The 22,076-nt window shown below is 42.7% G+C and overlaps 1 protein-coding gene across 1 annotated transcript in view; it reads left to right on the top strand.

The window, feature by feature from the left end:
* The first annotated feature begins 4,263 nt into the window (after positions 1 to 4,263).
* LOC109142623 (ribonuclease inhibitor-like) overlaps positions 4,264 to 22,076 on the top strand; it is a 61,308-nt gene continuing 43,495 nt past the window's right edge. The window contains exons 1-3 of the mRNA XM_027281388.1: positions 4,264 to 4,445; positions 5,353 to 5,440; positions 7,571 to 7,731. Of these exons, the coding sequence (XP_027137189.1) occupies positions 4,264 to 4,445; positions 5,353 to 5,440; positions 7,571 to 7,731 (431 nt within the window). The remainder of the gene's footprint in view (positions 4,446 to 5,352; positions 5,441 to 7,570; positions 7,732 to 22,076) is intronic.

Here is a 22,076-nt window from a genome sequence, read left to right as displayed (position 1 = left end):
TTTCGACGTTACAGCACCTCCTCAAGGAAAATCGGCTCCCGGAGGTCCGAGGTTTGACAATCCCTTTTAAAAAGGGGAACACACACCCGGGGCAGTGCCCGGATTGGCAGAGCCCGACTATATCTAGCCGGTACCTCTCAACCTCACGCACCAGCTCAGGCTCCTTCCCGCCAGAGAGGTGACGTTCCACGTCCCCAGAGCCAGCCTGCAAACGGGGGTCGGACCCTTGTATGTGGCCTTTTATTTCCTTGTACTGCTGCTTTGGCCAAAGAGGTTGTGCCTTAATAAATATTTGAAATAATATAAACACAGTTACTTTATTTACTTGTACTTTTATTTTCTACTTGAGTAGCATTTTTACATACTTTACTTGCAATACTTGCAATACTACTATTTGAATACTTTAGTACTTTCACTTAAGTATGGTGTTTAAAGAACACTTCAACTTCTACTCAAATCAGTTTTGATATAGCACTTGTACTTCTACTCCACTCCTTTACTCCAGTACTTTATACATATCTGGTTTTGATAATGTTTTAGATAATGTCTCATATTCCGCGGCCCTGGACGTGACGCTTAACTTAACCCGTTTTTCTCTAGCTAACATTTGTCCCACAACCGTTATCCGTATAAAAAACGACTAGGATAAATCAAACGTCAAATGTAAAATACAGTCACTCACACACACAAATAAAGAACATTATTTTTACAGAAATGCCGGTTTTGCAGCTTCCACTTTTCCCGCTTCGTTCCTGTCAGCAACACGCATATTCTGTAACTAACTTGGACTCTGGAACAAGTCTCATATACGGTCATATCATTTGCATTAAGTTACTAATATACTCACATTTTAATTTGTAGGCCAATAACGTCCTACTTAGGCTTTGTTGAGTGGGTGGATGTCGCTCCCCTGTGTCCGCCATCATGTCCTCTTTCAAACTGCCTTCTAATAACAGTGTTTAACTGTAATTAGACATGGACATGTACCGTTTACAGTCAAAACCAAGTGAAAAACACACCCACCTGTAATTTACAATGTGATACTGTGAAATGCTTTAGGTTACTGTAATTGTTTTGGACCCATAATGCATTGCAATATACAGTGGACCCTGAACAATGTGCAATGTTAGTGAGACAAATGACATCTAAGTGTCCTGTAATGTAAGTAAGAACTGAACTGAAATTCCAGCTTCTGCCAGTCACAAAAACTGAACAGATCAAATGTACAAACGGAAATCTGGTTTAATATCAGCTTTCTGTTGTGTAATTTAACATTCAGGGATGTCAGTCAGCTGAAAAAAGGTTGAAGCCTGGACAACTACATTTCACACGCACCACGAGATCCATAATAATAAAGTTGATCTGAAAGCACACACATATAGCATAATGATTATTTTGATATCTGATTATTAGTCTGAGCTTTTATTAGTAGTTATAGAAATCTACAAATTGTAAAATGTATTTTTTTGATCTTGACAGGAGGGAAGATGGCGACACATAAACAGGTCCTGTTAGAAACTCTGGAGGATTTTGAGCTGATGACTTTAACAATTCAAGTGGTTCCTGCAGGAGCCGTCCTGGAAGGTTTCCCAGCAATCAAGAAGAGTCGACTGGAGAATGCAAACAGGGGACACCGTGGATCGTGGTGACAAATTACGGGATAAAACAACAATGACAGTGAGCAGAATGGTTTTGGTGAAGATGAATCTACATGGTCTAGTGAGAATTACCAAACACCCCGTGTGAACCTGCAGGTAGTCATTGAAAAGAGTTATGACAAAGTAGAAGCTGCAAATTAAACACATAACATCACATAACATTTTTATGCTGTAAGATAATTTACATGGCAGTGATGATCAGAAGAAAGATCCCCCTCAATCATAAAACCTCTCAAAGTTCATGAGGAGCAATTACCTCCTGACAGAGTCCCAAAACAAATGAGTCCCAGGTGGGGTCAGACCAAGTGAGTTCAGAAATGTTACTTTGGAGTAAGCTACCTCACTGGATCGTACGCTGATACCAAGTACAACACGCACATTGATCCGCCCGGCTGGATCAGGATTTTGATTGGGACAAGGTGTGGGTCATATCAAACTTGCTCTCAAATCCTGACCACCGCAGGTTGATGTAACAGTATGTTCAGCGGCTGTACTCATTTTTTGTTTTTGTCTTGATGAAAATAAATAAAAATTTGATTTAAAAAAAATCAGCACATTGATCTAAGCCAGATAAATTCATAGTGTAAAGTTAGAATGTGCACACTTGTCAAAAAATGTTTGAAAAGGTCAATTTAAGTTGGTGTTCTCTCTGTTGTGTCATTTTCTATTTTATTCAGAGATTCTTCACGAGTTTCCAAGGTAAACTCAAATCCAACCTGAAGAAGAAAGTTCCCGCGTGTGTTTGAGGGGATTGCTAAAGCAGGAAACTCAAAACGTCTGCAAGAGATTACACAGAGATCTACATCATGATGGAACAAACAGGTGAAGTCAAACATGGACATGCAGGTCAGACAGATTGAAACAGCATCCAGGAAACCAGACAGACCAGAAACAACAATCAGACATGAGAACATCTTTAAAGCCTCACTGGAGAAGAGATGAACCAACCGAACCTGTGACAAAGAGTGGCTGCATTGGAAAACAGTTCTAACACAGAAGTTCCCTCTGGACTGGGCTGAAGACAAGCCAACCAGGACATACAGTTCACATTTCCATCACTTTCAGAGAGCTGAATGTGCTGAAAGAGAAACAGTTCAGCTTGTGACTGTTTCAATATCTTCACTGAAACCAAAGAAGCAGGAATCTGCAGGTTAAGACTTCCAGTTGTTCATATTTTGACGGTCTGGATGAGTGTCGACCTCTCTGGACTTCCACAACACTGAGTCCTGACTGATGTCCCAGGTCCACCTCGTGGATGTGCTGCTGACAAACCTCCTCAGGGGGGAAACGCTTCCCTCTGCTCGCCTCTGGTAACACACCAAGACCTGCAGCAGCCAATCAGATCCCTCCTGACTGTGTTGAATGGTGACAGAGGTCGAGGGTTCACTGACCCACAGAAGGACGAGTACTTCAAGAAGGATTCAGAGATGGGAGCAGGCCAGAAGAATCATCTCCCACCTCAAAGACACACAAGCCCTCACATCATGTGCCACATCCCAGTCTTCTGGATCACTGCTACAGTTCTGGAGGTTCTGTTGAAGATCAGAGAGGGAGGGAGAGCTGCCCAAGACCTGACTGAGATGTACATCAATTCCTGGTGGTTCAGTCCAAGTGAAGAACATCAATAATGGAGGGGGCTGGTCAGATCCACACTGGAGTCCAGAGAGCAGGAAGATGTTAGTCTCTGGGAAAACTGGCTTTGAGCAGCTGCAGAAAGGAAAACCTGATTTTCTGTGAATCGACCTGACCGAGTGTGGCATCGATATCAGAGCAGCCTCAGTGTACTCAGGGAGTGTTCACACGATTTAAAGAGGAGGACAGAGGACTGTACCAGGACACGCTGTTATTTTATTCAGAGATTCTTCACAGTGCCAATGTAACCTCAAATCCAACCTGAAGAAGAAGTTGCAGCGTGTGTTTGGGGATTGCTAAAGCAGGAAAACTCAAAACTGCTGCAAGAGATCTACACAGAGATCTATCATGATGAACAAACAGGTGAAGTCAACATGGAACCTGAGATCAGACAGATGAAACAGCATCCAGGAAAACCAGACAGACACAGAACAACAACAATCAGACATGAAGACATCTTTAAGCCTCACCTGGAAGAGATGAACCCATCAGAACAGTGATGACAAAGGGAGTGGCTGGCATTGGGAAACAGTCTTAACACAGAAGTCACTCTGGATGGGCTGAAGACAAAGACAACCAGGACATACAGTTCACTTTCCATTCACTTTCAGAGCGTGAATGTGCTGAAAGAGAAACAGTTCAGCTTGGTGGGACTTGTTCATCACTTCTTCACTGAAACCAAAGAAGCAGGAATCTGCAGGTTTCAAGACTTCCAGGTTGTGTTCATCTTTGACGGTCCTGGATGAGTGTCGACCTCCTCTGGACTTCACACACTGAGATCCTGACTGATGTACAGAGTCCACTCAGTGGATGTGCTGCTGACACAACCTCATCGGGGGAAACTGCTTCCTCTGCTCGCCTGGTAACCACAAGACCTGCAGCAGCCAATCAGATCCCTGACTGTGTTGACATGGTGACAGAGGTCAGAGGGTTCAGCCCACAGAAGGGAGTTACTTCAAGAAGAGATTCCGAGATGAGGAGCAGGCCAGCATCATCTCCCACATCAAGACATCACGAAGCCTCCACTCATGGCCACATCCCCGTTTCTGCTGGATCCTGTACAGTTCTGGAGGATCTGTTGAAGACCAGAGAGGGAGGAGAGCTGCCCAAGACCCTGACTGAGATGTACATCCACTTCCTGGTGGTTCAGTCCAAGTGAGAACATCAAGTTCATGGAGGGGTGGGTCAGATCCACACTGGAGTCCAGAGAGCAGGAAGATGATGAGTCTCTGGGGAAAACTGGTTTTGAGCAGCTGCAGAAGGAAACTGATCTTCTATGAATCACGACCTGACAGAGTGTGGCATCGATAGCAGAACAGCCTCAGTGTACTCAGGTGTTCACACAGATCTTTAAAGAGGAGGGACTGTACCCGGACAAGGGTTCTGGCTTCGTCCATCTGAGTGTTCAGGAGTTTCTGGCTGCTCTCATGTCCATCTGACCTTCATCATCTGGAGTCAATCTGCTGTCAGAAGACACCCAACATCCTTGTGGTGGCTAAAGTCTTCAGAGACAAACCTAACTAAAACATCTCTACCAGAGTGCTGTGGACAAGGCCTTTACAGAGTCCAAATGGACACCTGAGATTGTTCCCTCGCTTCCTTCTGGGACTTTCACTGCAGACCAATCAGACTGTCCTACGAGGTCTTGCTGCCCGACCGGAAGTTGACTCAAAACCAACAGGAAACAGTCGAGTACATCAAGAAGAAGATCAAAAAGACTCCCTCTGCAGAGAGACGCCTAACCTGTTCCACTGTGAATGAACTGAATGATCGTTCTCTAGTGGAGCAGATCCAAACGTCCCTGAGTTCAGGAAGTCTCTCCAAAAGAAAACTCTCTCCTGCTCAGTGGTCAGCTCTGGTCTTCATTTACTGTCTCAGACAAAGATTTGGACGTGTTTGACCTGAAGAAAATTCTCTGCTTCAGAGGAGGCTCTTCTGAGGCTGCTGCCAGTGATCAAAGCCCCAGAGAAGCTCGTAAGTGTGATTTATTCATCAATAATACTCTGATATCTTTCAAACGGAGAAAAAACTGTATACTTGTTTCCTTCTGTTGTTTCTCCAGACTGAGTGACGTGACCTCTCAAAGAGAAGCTGTGAAGCTTGTCTCAGTCTTCAGCTCCCAGTCCTCTAGTCTGAAAGATCTGGACCTGGTAAACAACCTGCCGGATTCAGGAGTGAAGCTGTGTCTGCTGGACTGGAGAGTCCACACTGTACCTGGAGTCTCAGGTCGGATCCATTAACCCATTCAGCTGAAGAATTTCAAGACCAGTCGACAGTCTCTTTATTTTTGGACTGACGCAGCCAGGACCGTCAGATATCTTCCATGTGTTGATGTTTGCCCCCTCTCAAGGAAACTGGCTCCCTCCCGGAGGTCCGAGGTTTGACAATCCCTTTTTAAAAAGGGGAACCACACCACCGGGGCAGTGCCCCTGGATTGGCAGAGCCCGACTATATCTAGCCGGTACCTCTCAACCTCACCGCACCAGCTCAGGCTCCTCCCTGCCAGAGAGGTGACGTTCCACGTCCCCAGAGCCAGCTTCTGCAAACGGGGGTCGGACCCTTGTATGTGGCCTTTTATTTCCTTGTACTGCTGCTTTGGCCAAAGAGGTTGTGCCTTAATAAAATTTGAAATAATATAAACAACAGTACTTTACTTTACTTGTACTTTTATTTTCAGTACTTGAGTAGCATTTACATACTTCTACTTGCAATACTTGCAATACTACTATTTTGAATACTTTAGTACTTTCACTTAAGTATGGTGTTTAAAGAACACTTCAACTTCTACTCAAATCAGTTTTTGATATAGCACTTGTACTTCTACTCCACTCCTTTACTCCAGTACTTTATACATACTGGTTTTAGATAATGTTTTAGATAATGTCTCATATTCGCGCGGCCCTGGACGTGACGCTTAACTTAACCAGTTTTTCTCTAGCTAACATTTGTCCCACAACCCGTATATTCCGTATAAAACACGACTAGGATAAATCAAACGTCAAATGTAAAATACAGTCACTCACACACACAAATAAAGAAACATTATTCTTACAGAAATGCCGGTTTTGCAGCTTCCACTTTTCCCGCTTCGTTCCTGTCAGCAACACGCATATTCTGTAACTAACTTGGACTCTGGAACAAGTCTCATATACGGTCATATCATTTTGCATTAAGTTACTACTTACTCACATTTTAATTTGTAGGCCAATAACGTCCTACTTAGGCTTTGTTGAGTGGGTGGATGTCGCTCCCCTGTGTCCGCCATCATGTCCTCTTTCAAACTGCCTTCTAATAACAGTGTTTAACTGTAATTAGACATGGACATGTACCGTTTACAGTCAAAACCAAGTGAAAACACAACCACCCTGTAATTTTACAATGTGATACTGTGAAAAAATGCTTTAGGTTACTGTAATTGTTTTGGACCCATAATGCATTGCAATATACAGTGGACCCTGAACAATGTGCAATGTTAGTGAGACAAATGACATCTAATGTGTCCTGTAATGTAAAGATAAGAACTGAACTGAAATTTCCAGCTTCTGCCAGTCACAAAAACTGAACAGATCAAATGTACAAACGGAAATCTGGTTTAATATCAGCTTTCTGTTGTGTAATTTAACATTCAGGGATGTACGTCAGCTGAAAAAAGGTTGTAAGCCTGTACAACTACATTTTCACACTGAACAACCTGCAGGATTCAGGAGTGAAGCTGCTGTCTGCTGGACTGGAGAGTCCACACTGTACACTGGAAAGTCTCAGGTCAGATTATCACGACCTGGCTCTAAGGCCATGACAAATACAAAGGGGAGTTGCGGGTTGAAGGCCAAATCAAAATAATTTATTGTTTAACAAGTCAAAATCACGGTTGACTTAAACAAAACAAAAGAAACAATGAGGTGTGTTGATCAGTGAGTCAGTGGTGAAGGTGTGTGCTTGCATGAGTGAAACATGTAGGTGCGAGGTGTTGCATGAGATGAAAAGAAAGGAACCAAAAACCATTCAGCAGCCTGGAGAGGAGGACAGAGCCTGTCAGAGAGAGAGACAGGTTAGTGAGGTGGAGTTTTATCGTCTCCATCACTGGAGCCCAGGTGTTTCATCTACGATCAGTTGGACCTGCTGCAATGGGAACACATGTTCAAATTAATTAGAGAACCGTCACAAGATGAAGACACAGTTTGTGTTCATGTTTTAAAATGATTTGTTTCCAAAGTCAGCATTTTAACACAAATGTTATTTGTCTTCTTGTTCATTATTTCCTCTCCAGACTGAGTGACTGTAACCTCTCAGAGAGAAGCTGTGAAGCTCTGACCTCAGTTCTCAGCTCCCAGTCCTCTAGTCTGAAAGATCTGGACCTGAGTAACAACAAACTGCATGATTCAGGAGTGAAGCTGCTGTCTGCTGGACTGAAGAGTCCACCCTGTACACTGGAAAGTCTCAGGTCAGATGAAGACACAGTTTGTGTTCATGTTTTAAAATGATTTGTCTCTGCTCCATATCATTTAAACAGCCTCTGTCATCAGAGTTCATGAATGTCTTCTGTCAGGATTTCAAATTTCACAGTAAAAAAAGTTTTTGAACTTTTCTGATGGACTTTATTAGTGACGAGTGCCTACGACACTTGTCATCTATTGTTGCGTGTTTCTTCCTAATTATTAGTCGTCACTAACTAGCTCTGAAGAACAATAGTTGACGAGTGTCGTAGCCACTCATCACTCATAATAATGAGAGAACACATTATATATCAAAACGTGCGTCTTGATCCCAAATCCCGTGCTTATACTTTTCTAAGAGATTCGCAAGTGTTTTGTGAATTTATTCGCGAGAAACTGCGAAAAATTCCCCATAGGGAATGAATGGGAAAGCCCGAAAAAAAAATTTCAACAGACATTTTCAACAATGAACAGCTCTGGCATACTTTCACCGAGAGACTTCATTTAAACTTTAAAACGTAGGTATGCTTGCCTTCTCTTCAGCGATTCACTACATTCATCGACAGCTTTTACCGTTTTTAAACTATCAAGGCTTAAAGTTGAGCAGGTTTTTAGTCAAATTTCTGGGTTTATAATGAGTGTGTATGTGGCGGAATGTTTGTGCTAGGGTGGATGACATCATCAGCTAGAGTGAGGAGCAGGGAGAAAAATCAGTGAAAAAATAAAACGGATTTGACTACCGTGGCCACAAATGAGCCACTACAGACACGATTTATGCATAGAAAAGGTAGGAAAATTTGTCGTCTCACTCACATTCGCCTGCTAAAACTCAGATAGGAGAGAGCGCAGTGTTCCTTGACTGGTTTCACGACGACGTGCTTTGCGGTAACGTATTGTGTCACTTCCGGTTATCGGTGTTGCTGCCACGGTGCTCTCTGCTCTGCTCACCTGAACAGATTTGGTATATTTCTCACATCAGCAATTATCTACTTATCTCTGCACTACTCTTTGACTTGTTCTGTCTGTGCACGAACAGTCTCTGAACTCTAGTAACTACAATCTGATAGTTTCTCCAGTTTCTGTTAGCCACACTAACTAGCCTAGCTATAGCAATGGCGTCCCTCTCCTCTCCTCTCTCCTCTCCTGCTCTCTCCTGTCCTGTGTGCCACATGTTCAGTTACTCCTCGTCCTCCTTTAGTGATAACGGTACTTGTAATAAATGTAGTTTATTTGTAGCTCTGGAGGCGAGGGTCAGTGAGTTAGAGGCACGGTACCGAACCACCGAACAGTCAGTAGCTCAGATAGTTAGCCAGTCCCCTGTAGCCGGTGCGGTACAGCCGCAGGTAGCTGCAGTTAGCCGTCCCCTGGTAGTTCCCGAGCAGCCGGGAGGCTGGGTGACTGTTCGAAGGAGGCATAGCCCCAAACTGAAGCCCGCGGTACACCACCAACCGCTCCACGTTTCAAACAGATTCTCCCCGCTCAGCGACACACCCGCTGAGAGGCCAACTCTGGTCATTGGCAGCTCCATAGTCAGAAACGTGAAGTTAGCGTACCGGGGGCCATAGTTAAATGCATCCCGGGGGCCAGAGCGGGCGACATCGAATTTTTTTTGTAACTGCTGGCTAAAGATAAACGTAGATACAGTAAGATTGTTATTCACGTCGGCGGTAATGACACCCAATTACGCCAATCGGAGGTCACTAAAATGTTTCATCGGTGTGTGAATACGCCAAAACGATGTCGGACTCCGTAGTTTTCTCTGGTCCCCTCCCCAATGTGACCAGTGATGACATGTTTAGCCGCATGTCGTCAGTTCACCGCTGGCTGTCGAGGTGGTGTCCAGCAAACGATGTGGGCTTCATAGATAATTGGACACCTTTCTGGGGAAAACCTGGTCTGATTAGGAGAGACGGCATCCATCCCACTTTGGATGGAGCAGCTCTCATATCTAGAAATATGGCCAAGTTTATTAGCTGACCAAAATCATGTCGACAACCCAGAGTTGAGACCAGGAAGCAGAGCTGCAGTCTTACACGCTTCTCTGCGCCTCCATTAGAGCAGCTGCCCACCCAGTCCTTTAGTATAGAGACTGTGTCTGTCCCCCGTCCACCTACAGTATTTAAAGTTAAACAAACAGAAGAGGAGTTCATCATAAAAACTTAATAAAAATTAAATCAACATCTCCAACAGTCCAAAATAAGAGAATTAAATGTGGACTCCTGATTATCAGGTCTCTGTCATCTAAAGCTGTCTTAGCCAATGAATTAATATCTGACTATGATATTGATTTGTTCTGTCTCACTGAAACCTGGCTGCAGGAGGATGAATATGTTAGCTTAAATGAATCCACTCCTCCGAGTCATTATAATACTCATGTTCCTCGAAGTACTGGTCGAGGTGGTGGAGTTGGAGCCATATTTGACTCAAGTCTATTAATAAATCCTAAACCTAAACTAAATTATAATTCATTTGAAAGTCTTGTTCTTAGCCTCACTCACCCAACCTGGAAAACTTTACAGCCAATTTTATTTGTTACAGTATATCGAGCTCCAGGTCCTTATTCTGAATTTTTATCAGAATTTGCAGAATTTGCATCAGGCTTGATCCTTAAAACAGATAAAGTAATTATTGTAGGTGATTTTAACATTCATGTGGACAACCACAATGATAGTCTTAGTACTGCGTTTATCTCCCTATTAGACTCAATTGGCTTTTGTCAAAGTGTAAATAAACCGACTCATTGTCTGAACCACACTCTTGATCTTGTTCTTTCATATGGCATTGAAATTGATAATATAATAGTCTTCCCACAGAATCCTCTTCTGTCTGACCATTTTTTAATAACCTTTGAGTTCATACTACCGGACTATAAGCCTTTGTGTAGAAGCTTCTACAGCAGATGTTTATCTGATAGTGCTGTAGCCAAATTTAAGGAAGTGATTCCTTCAGCATTGAATCAAATGCCATGTCTAACTGTAACAGAGGACTTGTCTACTTCCTTTAGCCACCCACAAATAGACCATCTTGTTGATAGTATTACAGGCTCATTACGGACAACTCTAGACTCTATTGCACCTCTGAAAAAGAAGATAATTAAACAAAGAAGGCTAGCACCATGGTATAGCCAGCAGACTCGTAAATTAAAGCAAGAGGCACGTAAATCTGAACGCAAATGGCGTGCCACTAAACTGGAAGAATCTCATCTAGCCTGGCAAGATAATCTCAAAACATACAGGAAGGCTCTCCGTAATGCCAGAGCAGCCTATTACTCTTCTTTAATTGAGGAGAATAAGAACAACCACAGGTTTCTCTTCAGCACTGTAGCCAGGCTAACAGAGAATCACAGCTCTACTGAACCATCTATTCCTTTAGGTCTAAGTAGCAATGACTTCATGAGCTTCTTTAATGATAAGATTATAACTATTAGAGACAAAATCCATCACCTCTTGCCCTCAACAGGCATTGATCTGCATTCTGATACAGCAAGTTTTGAAACAGCTGTAAAACCTGATATGTATTTAGACTCTTTTTCTCCCATCGACCTTCATCAAATAACTTTAATCATTTCTGCAGCTAAGCCGTCAACCTGTCTCTGAGACTCCATCCCAACCAGGCTGCTCAAGGATGTTTTACCTGTAGCTAGTAATTCGTTATTGGATATGATTAATCTGTCTTTATTATCAGGATATGTACCACAGTCCTTTAAGGTAGCTGTAATTAAACCTCTTCTTAAAAAGCCCACTCTAGACCCAGAGGTCTTAGCCAACTACAGACCGATATCAAACCTTCCCTTTGTGTCTAAGATACTTGAGAAAGCTGGTAATTGCTAACATGCTAATGCTAATTGCTAGTACGTCAGTGCAAGCAATACCATTAGCCACTAAGCCACTAAAAATGAAAGACATGGTAATATAGTACTCCAGTCCAATTAAAAGAAGGAATTTTACACGGTCTATAATAATCTAACATTAAGCAAATACATATGGAAACCTCAGCTAATAAAATCAGAACAATATCCACCTTTAGGCTAGTCATCCCATCGGACCCTCCAATGGACCTGTCCCTGCCTATCCCCAATGTCCCTAAAGGACCGAAAAAAAAAAAAGAATGAGGTCCCAACACATACACACAAAAATGAATTAAATTGAACATGATAAATTATATAGCTTAACATTCAAAAATAACATTTCATACATGCAATACATATATATGTTACTTCATTTTCCATTTTTCTTTTGTCATTTATTTATTTTTCACCAACACCAGAACTTCAGCTTGCAGTTCCTCTGCAGAGTCTCTCAACATTTTCACAATGTCCTTGTTCAGAGTCCAGAGTTATTCATCTGGTTTGATTGTTTTTATTTGAGTCTGAATCCCTTTATCGGCTTGGGATCCTTGAATCATCAACCGCCCTCATAGCAGTCCTCCCCCAATGTCGCTCTAAGGGAAAAAGAAAACACCAACCAGTATCTTTTGTAGAAATAACATATGCAACTTAAATCATCAATACAATTCAACATTCTATAATTGATCTAAATTCCATGCAAACATATGAATTACATTGGCTACTTCCCTCCTTTTAACACAAATTACTACAGTAACCCTACTAAAGTAACTAAATAACTCTAAAATAAATGAATAATAAAATGAATGTTTAGACTTAGTTAAAATGGATATTTATCATCCAGTTCGCTTTCCCTCACTACTTCCTCATCATCATCCGACTCAGTCCTCTGCAATAATGATATCTGAACCTGATCTCCAGGTATCACTAGACCAACCCATCTCAGTATCATAGCCTTCCCAAAAGTCAACAGCAACGTGCAAAAACAAAACATCACACATAACGATAAAAGTACTGCTATCAGAATTTGAACCAGTACGGCTCCTAATGGGCCTAATTTCTCCTGCAACCAGCTATTTGCAGAACAACCAGCTCCTTCTGATGGACCAAATTTATCTCTTATCTGCTTCAGTGCATCTATTACATTAGTTATATTATCTGTATTATCAGGAATCAAAGTGTAGCAGGCATCTCCTGTCAAATTTAAAGCAACACATAGGCCCCCTTGTTTGGCCAAGATGTAATCAAGAGCCATGTCATGTTTCAACAATGTCAGTCTATGGCTCCTTTGAGTGTTTGACAACATTTCAAAAACTTTTATAGTTTCGTTTGCAAAGCCCTGCAAGGTGTATGTAATATTATCAATATGATCTGCCAGAAATGTCACTCCATACCATGGAAACGATCCTATTCTCCACTTTTCTCCTAGACTTATTCTCCAATGGTAGGACTCCAGATTATGAAATTGTGCTAATTCTCTTTTATTTCTAATTCCAGAAGTAACATTGGATTTAACCTCATCATGTACTTTCTCCTCTTTTCTTCTCTGGATAGGCAAAACCTCATATGGGAGTTTCCATGTTGCCATATAACAACACCCTATCCACCCATATGGTAGAAATAAATAAGCATTTTCACCACAAACCCACCAAATATCCTTGAAATTACCTATAGTTACATTTCCAGGCAAAACTTGATGTTCTACCATCAAAGTCCTACTCGGTTTACGGTTTGGCACTTGGAAAGTCACTTAACTTATTCACATCCTTATTGACACGCTTTCCTACATCCATCAGATAACCATCACACTCTGATATTCTCATAAACATTCCAGACCCCTTTATTAACTTCATCCGAACAAAAACAACCCTTTGCCCTCACGGCTTTTACTTCCATTGCATCAGGGACTGCTGTCTGCTCACTTTCCTGCTGATCGAGTACATTTATATATGGCAATTCTCCCAACCAAGAACAATTTAGGCTTAAAAAGATTTACCGATACAGCCATCACTGAATCTATTGCTGAATCCTGTTGAAACCAGAGCCATGACAGTGCATAAGATTGACATATAACAGATAGTGGTTCTGGTACTGCTTCCAAAATTGAAGGCCATGTACCTGGTGTTACGGCTGCCGCCGTTTCGCCCCACGCATATGTGTGGGTAGTGTTTTTTTCCCTAGGTAAATGCAGGTGTGCGGTTGCCGGTCTCTGGTTGGCCCCAAACTGATGGAGGCGGGGACAACATTTTGTCAGCTGCAGGGCCAGGATTGGTGCGGCATCAATCCCGTGCCGCCAATGAGAGCACCCCCGCAGCAGCATCACTGGGCATTTAAACTGCAGCCGCCCGAGCATCGTGGCGGCTTCACTTGATGTTTGTGTTTGTGAGCTCGCCTCGTTCGGATGTATCGATACTCGTTTGTTCGTATTTTGTAACGGAGGTTTTGTGTTTGGTTATTGGGACTGGGCAGGGTTTAGTTAGTTTTGATTATAGCTACTGATTACATGTAGACTACTTTTGTTAGACCCATTAGATTAAGAGGTGCTGTTTTGATGTGGTTTTGTTATTTAGAGTTAGACTTAGTTAGTGAGGTTTTTCTTTCTCGTTTGGTTTTCTAGTTAGATAGTATAGGCTCTGTTTAGAGTTCTTCTTTTGTTATATTTGTTTGTTCGTTTAATCAGCACTTGCTCGCCCTCAGTTCCCTTTTGCCTCACCTCCTTTTGTTAAAACAATCTAAAACTTTCATTTAATAAAACACTTTTGTTTAATAACCTTTACAATCTGATTTTATGTTACTTCCTCTCATACCCCTTTATTGGTTCGTAACATAAATGGGGGCTCGTCCGGGATAAATTTAAAATACCCGAGAAACAGAGGTAAATATTAGTTGAAATTTTGAGATTGTTCTGTGTTCGTGGTTTTGTGTGTTTAATAATGACGACATTTAGTATGGAGGCATTTATGACCAACCCGTCGTTTAGAGAAATTGATAATTATAAAAAGCGTGATTTGGCGCAGATTGCGCTCCACTTTGGTCTCCCTTACACAAGGCAATTAGTTAAGAAGGAGCTGAAGGCTCTCTTGGTCGGGAAATTGGTGGAGTTGGGTATTCTGGTGGCACCAGGGTCGGCTGAAAGTGCGGTGTCTGAGGAGGGCGCCCTTAGTGACGAGGGTGACCCGAAGCCTGAGGCTGAGCCTAGGGGTGCTGTGGCTACTGGAGGAGGAGAAACAGAGGCAGGTGCGCGGCTGAAGGTGCCGTACACCCTGCCTCGTGATGGTCCTCTCTCTCCGGGTAGTTCAGGGTCTAGAGACGGTGCAAGAGTGAGAGTTCGCATTGCCCGTCTGCAGCTAGAGGCCCAGGAGAAACAAGCACAAGCACAGCGGCAGTACCAGCTAGAAGTGAAAAAGCTGGAGATCGAGGCTGACAAAGCCGTGAGGCTGCGTCAGTTGGAGCTGGAGACGCGCGCGCTGCGTGACTCTGCCGGTGCCATCCCAGGTACGTTCCCTCCCTCCACCAGTTCACCTAGCCCATTTGATATTAGTAAGCATATTGCTTTAGTGCCTCAGTTTCGAGAGTCTGAAGTGGACAGCTATTTTGTTGTATTAGAGCACATAGCCTCTGTGCTGCAGTGGCCCGTTGACGTGTGGCCACTGCTGCTTCAATGTAAGCTGCATGGCAAAGCACGGGAGGTTATGTCCGCCCTCTCCTTAGAGGAGAGCTTAAATTATCAATTTGTGAAGTCGGCAATATTGAGAGCGTTTGAGTTGGTCCCGGAAGCCTACCGCCAACAATTTAGAGATCTGCGAAAATCCAGTGATCAGTCATTCGTAGAGTTTGCTCGTCAGAAGAGCAGACTGTTTGATAAATGGACAGCTGCGAGTAAGACCAGTGACTTAACTTCCCTACGGGAGTTAATTATGTTAGAGGAGTTTAAGAAATGTCTGCCTGAGCGCATCGTGACTTATGTAAATGAACAGAGGGTTGTGTCATTGTCCTCTGCTGCTATATTGGCCGATGAGTTCGCTTTAACCCATAAGACAGTGTTCCCGTCGGTTCTTGTGGAGCAGCCCGACTCTGCACCAACCCGGCTGAATAGTGTATCGGAGGGACCAGGTCCTAAGAAACAGGACCGAAGGTGTTTCTATTGTCGTAAGCCGGGTCATATTATCGCTAACTGTTTAAAGTTAAAAAGAAAAGAACAGCTACAGGGTCTTCGGAGTCAGACACCGCCCGAAAAGGTGGGTGTAATTCAGCAGGCGGAAAATGATGTGGCCGGAGATGAAGCAACTTCAGCCACATCTCGAGGCGAAAGAGACGCTGAGCTGGTGCGTCCTACCAAGCTGGATGTGCCTCGTATGGCAACTCCTGCCCGTTGGCTCGCCGAGCACTTGAAATTCGATTGTGTTGTGTCCGTTTTTGTTATGCTTGTGTTCGGGGTATTCAGTGTGGTTAAGGTGCACAACATCGGCCCAGGCATGCAGGAAGGCCAGGCTGAAATAGGGTATTGTTGGCACCTCCAGCCTTTGTTACCAGTGGTTGCTTCATTCATATGTCTGTCCATGTTTGGAGCTAAGTGTGCCTGCAATTTAGATAATACCTGATTTAGGCAAGTGGTTTTCAGGGTTAGAAAATGTACTGTCGTCTCGTTTCCGGAGTGGAAAAAAAAAAAGAATGTGATCGTGTTTAACAAAAAAATATGTATATATTTTTTGTCTTAAGGGGAGGGGTGTTACGGCTGCCGCCGTTTCGCCCCACGCATATGTGTGGGTAGTGTTTTTTTTCCTAGGTAAATGCAGGTGTGCGGTTGCCGGTCTCTGGTTGGCCCCAAACTGATGGAGGCGGGGACAACATTTTGTCAGCTGCAGGGCCAGGATTGGTGCGGCATCAATCCCGTGCCGCCAATGAGAGCGCCCCCGCAGCAACATCACTGGGCATTTAAACTGCAGCCGCCCGAGCATCGTGGCGGCTTCACTTGATGTTTGTGTTTGTGAGCTCGCCTCGTTCGGATGTATCGATACTCGTTTGTTCGTATTTTGTAACGGAGGTTTTGTGTTTGGTTATTGGGACTGGGCAGGGTTTAGTTAGTTTTGATTATAGCTACTGATTACATGTAGACTACTTTTGTTAGACCCATTAGATTAAGAGGTGCTGTTTTGATGTGGTTTTGTTATTTAGAGTTAGACTTAGTCAGTGAGGTTTTTCTTTCTCGTTTGGTTTTCTAGTTAGATAGTATAGGCTCTGTTTAGAGTTCTTCTTTTGTTATATTTGTTTGTTCGTTTAATCAGCACTTGCTCGCCCTCAGTTCCCTTTTGCCTCACCTCCTTTTGTTAAAACAATCTAAAACTTTCATTTAATAAAACACTTTTGTTTAATAACCTTTACAATCTGGTTTTATGTTACTTCCTCTCATACCCCTTTATTGGTTCGTAACACCTGGTGATGGTACTTTTAACAAACATGGATCCTTCAATTTCTTACCTGATCTTACTGAGTGTGTTAACTGCTGAAACCATACATTTCTACCTGCCCATGGGTCTGCAATTCCCAAGGCTGAAGCATCAAATCCATATGCTTTCCACTTAGCTTCTCTCTTCTGCAATACATGATCCTTTTCAAGCGTCTCTTCCGATGTTTGGTCTAAGTCAACAAACTCCTTTTCTACATCAGTAGTCCTTTGAACAGTCACAGATGTATCTATGACTTTCTGACTATCATTTACCATCTCTTTAACTTCTAAGGATACATTGCTAAGTGTCTGTGTCACATTTACCAATCTCCTAGGCATCAGTGTTGTCGTCAAAGTAATATTCTGATCTGAAGCGTTTACTTTCTTTGCTGGCTCCAAATTTAAAACAGCAGCCTCCATCTGTGTGTTATTTACCTTTGCAGTGGTTACTTCAACAGGTCTCGGGTTTGTTATCATAAGTCTCACCTTACGAGTTATGTAACCTTCAATCCAAGAGTGACTAGATGAAATAAATTTAAACTCCGGCTCTTGATAACTACACTTATATTCCCCTTCATCTTCCCATGTAAGTTCGCGCACGGTAAGTGAACAATCACCCACAATTTTCTTGTATCTTAATTCATTATACAATATGTACTTTCTTTGATTATAAACTGGGCCGTAGTTTCCAGGAAGTATCAGCTCCACATTCTTTCCTTGACTATTTACCCACTGGGGATGATAATTAATGTGGCCGTTCCATCTACCACATTTACAAGGAAGAAAAACAGTTTTTCCAAGCCTGGCACTGACCACTGTTTCTTCAATTATTGGTGTCGTAGAAATCTTATTAGGCGCCTCTGTGGTTAGCTGTGTCACACTTTCTACCGTCTTAGTCTTCATAACGGAGAGGTTTGACCCTCCTCCGGGCTGGCCTGGGACTCCTTTGTCCAACTGGACTACTAAGTCTTCCTGCAGTGGAGTCAGATCTCTTTGTATTCTCTGGTGATTCACTTTCCCTTGAAACATACTCTGATGTTTCTGGGACATATTGGAATTTGATGTCCCCAAATGCTTTCCCTTGTCTATCATTAGCATTATCATCACAGACAACATCAGAACTATGCTCAATATCATCGCCGTTTTTCAGAATCTGGACAGTCCCCTTTTCGGGATTTCGACTTTGAAGATCTTCATGCATCTGCCCATCGGTTCATCTTGTTCCTGCTCTCTAGAGCCTTCATCATCTCTACTCTGTAACTGTCGCACCTCTTCTCTGGGCGCTTTAACACAGTGAGATAAATGATACCAAGTTGGAGACCCCTTAACCTGAAGTGCCGTTCCTGTACTGCGAACAACCTCAAATGGTCCTTCCCGTTGTTCGTTATACCACTTCCTCCCGAAGACCTTCACAAATACCTTGTCTCCAGGTTGCACTGTAATTCTCTTTTGCTCATCAAGTCTGTCCTGCACCTCCTCTTTCTTTTGCCTGTCAGAAACATATGTAGATATTCTTTTGTGCAAACTAGCCATGTATGCAACATATGCTCTCATTTCATCTTCCAAAAGGGCCAAACTTGGTCCCTTTCCACTAGTGCGCAAACAAGGTGTTGGCATCCATCTTCCTGTAGCCAACTCATGCGGTGTCATATGCAAATCACGCAAATCACTTGAACGGCATACCATCAGAGCTAATGGAAGTGCTGCTACCCAATTTAAACCTGTGTGCTGACAAATTTTAAGAATTCGATTTTTCAAAACACCATTTATTTTTTTACACATTCCCTGGCTCTGCGGATGATAGACTGCACCAAGACGCTGTTTAATTCACAACCTCTCTACACAAAAACTTGGTAACTGACTGAGCATCCTTCCACTTGGTTGGACAAGCTTCAGGCCATCTTGAAAATCGATCTACAACAACCAACATTGTACCTCTTTCCTTCTGGTTTGATCATGTCAACAAAGTCCACAACCAACTCACGCATAGGACCTTTTGGAGTCGGAATGTGACCAGGTGGAACCATCACACCTCTTCGAACATTGTTTTTCAGACAGATTGTGCATCTGCCTATGACATAGTCAATTTGTCCAAGCAGACATGGTGCCCAAAATCCATATTCCTTCGTGATCTTTCTCTTAACTCCCCCCCTTGCAACATGAGCTAACCCATGTGCCTCCTGAATCATTAGTCCTAACAGGTCTGGAGGAGCTACTATCAGCCCCTCATGAGTCCTAAAAAGACCTGTAGAATCCTGGGTGGCACCTCTGTCTTTCCACAGCTGTTTATCAATCTCAGGAGCAGCATCCTGCATTGAAATCACATCCCTAAGGGTGACTCTATCCTCCAAATCAACTTTATGAGTGACCAAAAAGACTTTGCCCACTCTATCTGCTCCTGTGACTGCTTTGCTGCTTCATCAGCTGCTTTATTACCTTGTGTGACTCTTGACATATCTGCTCTATGTGCTGCACATTAAGCTATTGCTATCTCCTTAGGCTTCATCATAGCATGCAACAACTTCATTATTTGAGTGTGATGTTGTATTGGAGAACCATTGTTTTTTTAAACCCTCGGCTCTTCCACACCGATCCAAATAGATGACACACATTATGAGCATAAGCAGAGTCCGTATAGATTGTCACTCGCTTACCTTCGGCTAACAAACATGCTTCAGTTAGCCCCACGCGTTCTGCAAGTTGTGCAGACGCAGGCTGTGGTATTACTTCAGCCTTCTCCACAACAAAATCATTAGCTTGAGCTTTTACTATAGCATATCCTGCACTCAACTTATCTCCCACACGATAGCAGGATCCATCCGTCCAATACTCCAAGTCTGCCTCACGCAATGGGAGGGCCTGCAAGTCTGATCTAAGCCTTGAATATTTTTCTGCGGCTCACCATCCTCTGGAGTTGGCAAATTTTCAGCTGGATTCACTGTGGCACATCTCACTAAAGTGACATCTTCTTGCTCTAGAAGCCTATGATAGTCTCTAAGCCTCGGCATGGTCAATGTATATTTGCCATAGTTCAAAAGATTCCTGAGACTATGATGAGTAAGAATTGTCACCGGATACCCCATTGTGACAGATGATGCCTTATCATACATCAAATAAACTCCAACCATTGCTCTATAGCACAGTGGCAATCCCATTCCAACCTCTGAATATGCGGTAGAGTAATAAGAAATGGGCTGAGGATTCATCCCTGTACCTGTTGGCTGACAGAGCACTGCACATGCATATTTACCTCCCACTGAAGTGGACACATACAACAGAAAATTCTTAGAGTAGTCTGGAAGTGCTAACGCTGGAGCTTTCTTAAGCCTTGGCTTGATTGTCTCAAAAGCCAAAAGGCCTTCTTGTGTCCAAGAAAGATTACAATAAAGTTTAGCATTCCCTGTTTTTTTAATCATGGCTCTCAACGGCCCTGTTAAACTAGCATAATCCTCTATCCATGCTGAGGAATAGCCAGCAATACCAAGAAATGTCATCATCTCTCTAACTGTTCTAGGCTTTGGAGCCTTGCAAATAGCTTTAAGCAGATTATCTGAGACGCTTCTGTGTCCCCGCGTTATTGTTTGACCCAAATAAGCTACTTTCTCCCGACAATACTGCAGCTTCTTCTGAGAGGCCTTATGCTCCTTCTCAGCCAGTATTTGTAACAGTTTAATTGAGTCCTTATGACATGTTTCTTCATCTGGTGAACAAATAATAATGTCATCCACATATTGAATAACAGTACTCTTTAATATTTGATCCATTCCTACCAAATCATCCTTCAACACTTTATTAAAAATATGTGGGCTATGTTTGAACCCTTGCGGCAATCTCTCATACTCATAAAATTTTCTATTGTATGTGAACCCAAACAAACCCTGACTTTCTACGCTGAGTGGAACACTGAAAAATGCACCACATAAATCTAGTAATGTAAAAAATGTCGCATCAGGTGGAATTTGGGCTAACAAAGTGTGCGGATCTGGCACTTCTGCTGGATACTCCGTTACTATTTAATTCACTGCCCTCAAATCATATACCAAGCGATAGGAATCATCCGGCTTTTGCGTTATCTTCAACACACCGGCTTTCAAAAATCCCTCGGATTGCTTCTTCCTTTAATGGATACTGATTCTTCCAAGGAGGTTTAACTCCTGGTCTGAGGTCAACTTTCACTGGTTGAGGTGACTTTACCAGTCCAATATCAGTACTGTGTCGAGACCACAAACATTCTGGAACCTGTTGCAACATCTCTTCTTCCTTAGAGTCTGGATCTATCTCTAAAACTGCAAATTGACTCATGAGTCATCCTCACAGCTTGTGGCTGTCCTTCTCCTTGAGCAGAAATCAGAATTTTAATAAATCGTTGGTCTTCACTTCTCCAAACGGCAAAATTCTCTTTCATTGGAACAAAAATATCTCTCTCTGCTTCTGCCATCATGTCTCCTATATGCTTCTGTTTATATCCCTCAGAAACCAACAAAGTTACATGTGGTACACTCTTCTCAATTTCAAATTCTTTGTCCAAATATTCATTTCTGTTTATCTTCATAGTTGCTCCTTGTGGTCCCAAAATTATGCAGCAAGAGTTGAGTTGAACTTGTTTTGGTTGACGACTCAACCATTTGTGTGAGTTTGATTGGGTAGCATCTTTGAAGTACTTGAGTGTGCAATGAAATGGATACTCCGGTGTTCTCTTGTATGTTCTGATACCAATATGGGTATTGTAGTCTTTGAATTTTTATAGCAGAGCTCAATTGTTTTTTTGTGAGAGGAATTAGCTGTTTTATGTTGCTTTTTCATACAATTAACTAATTAATCAGCCAAGCAATTAATAAATCAAATCAAATCAATTTTATTTGTATAGCCCAAAGCCACAAAGTACATTTGCCTCAGAGGGCTTTACAATCTGTACAGGGAGTGACACCCTCTGTCCTTAGACCCTCGGTTTGAGTGAGGAAAAACTTGCCCACAAAAACTTTTAACAGGGAAAAAAGGTGGAAGAAACCTCAGGAAGAGCCACAGAGGAGGGATCCCTCTCCCAGGACGGACAGACGTGCAAT

This window comes from Larimichthys crocea, chromosome VIII (genome assembly GCF_000972845.2).
Source record: "Larimichthys crocea isolate SSNF chromosome VIII, L_crocea_2.0, whole genome shotgun sequence".
Taxonomy (NCBI): Eukaryota; Metazoa; Chordata; class Actinopteri; family Sciaenidae; genus Larimichthys; species Larimichthys crocea.
Note: the sequence above shows the minus strand (reverse complement) of the source record. Positions and strands in the feature narration are given on the sequence as shown.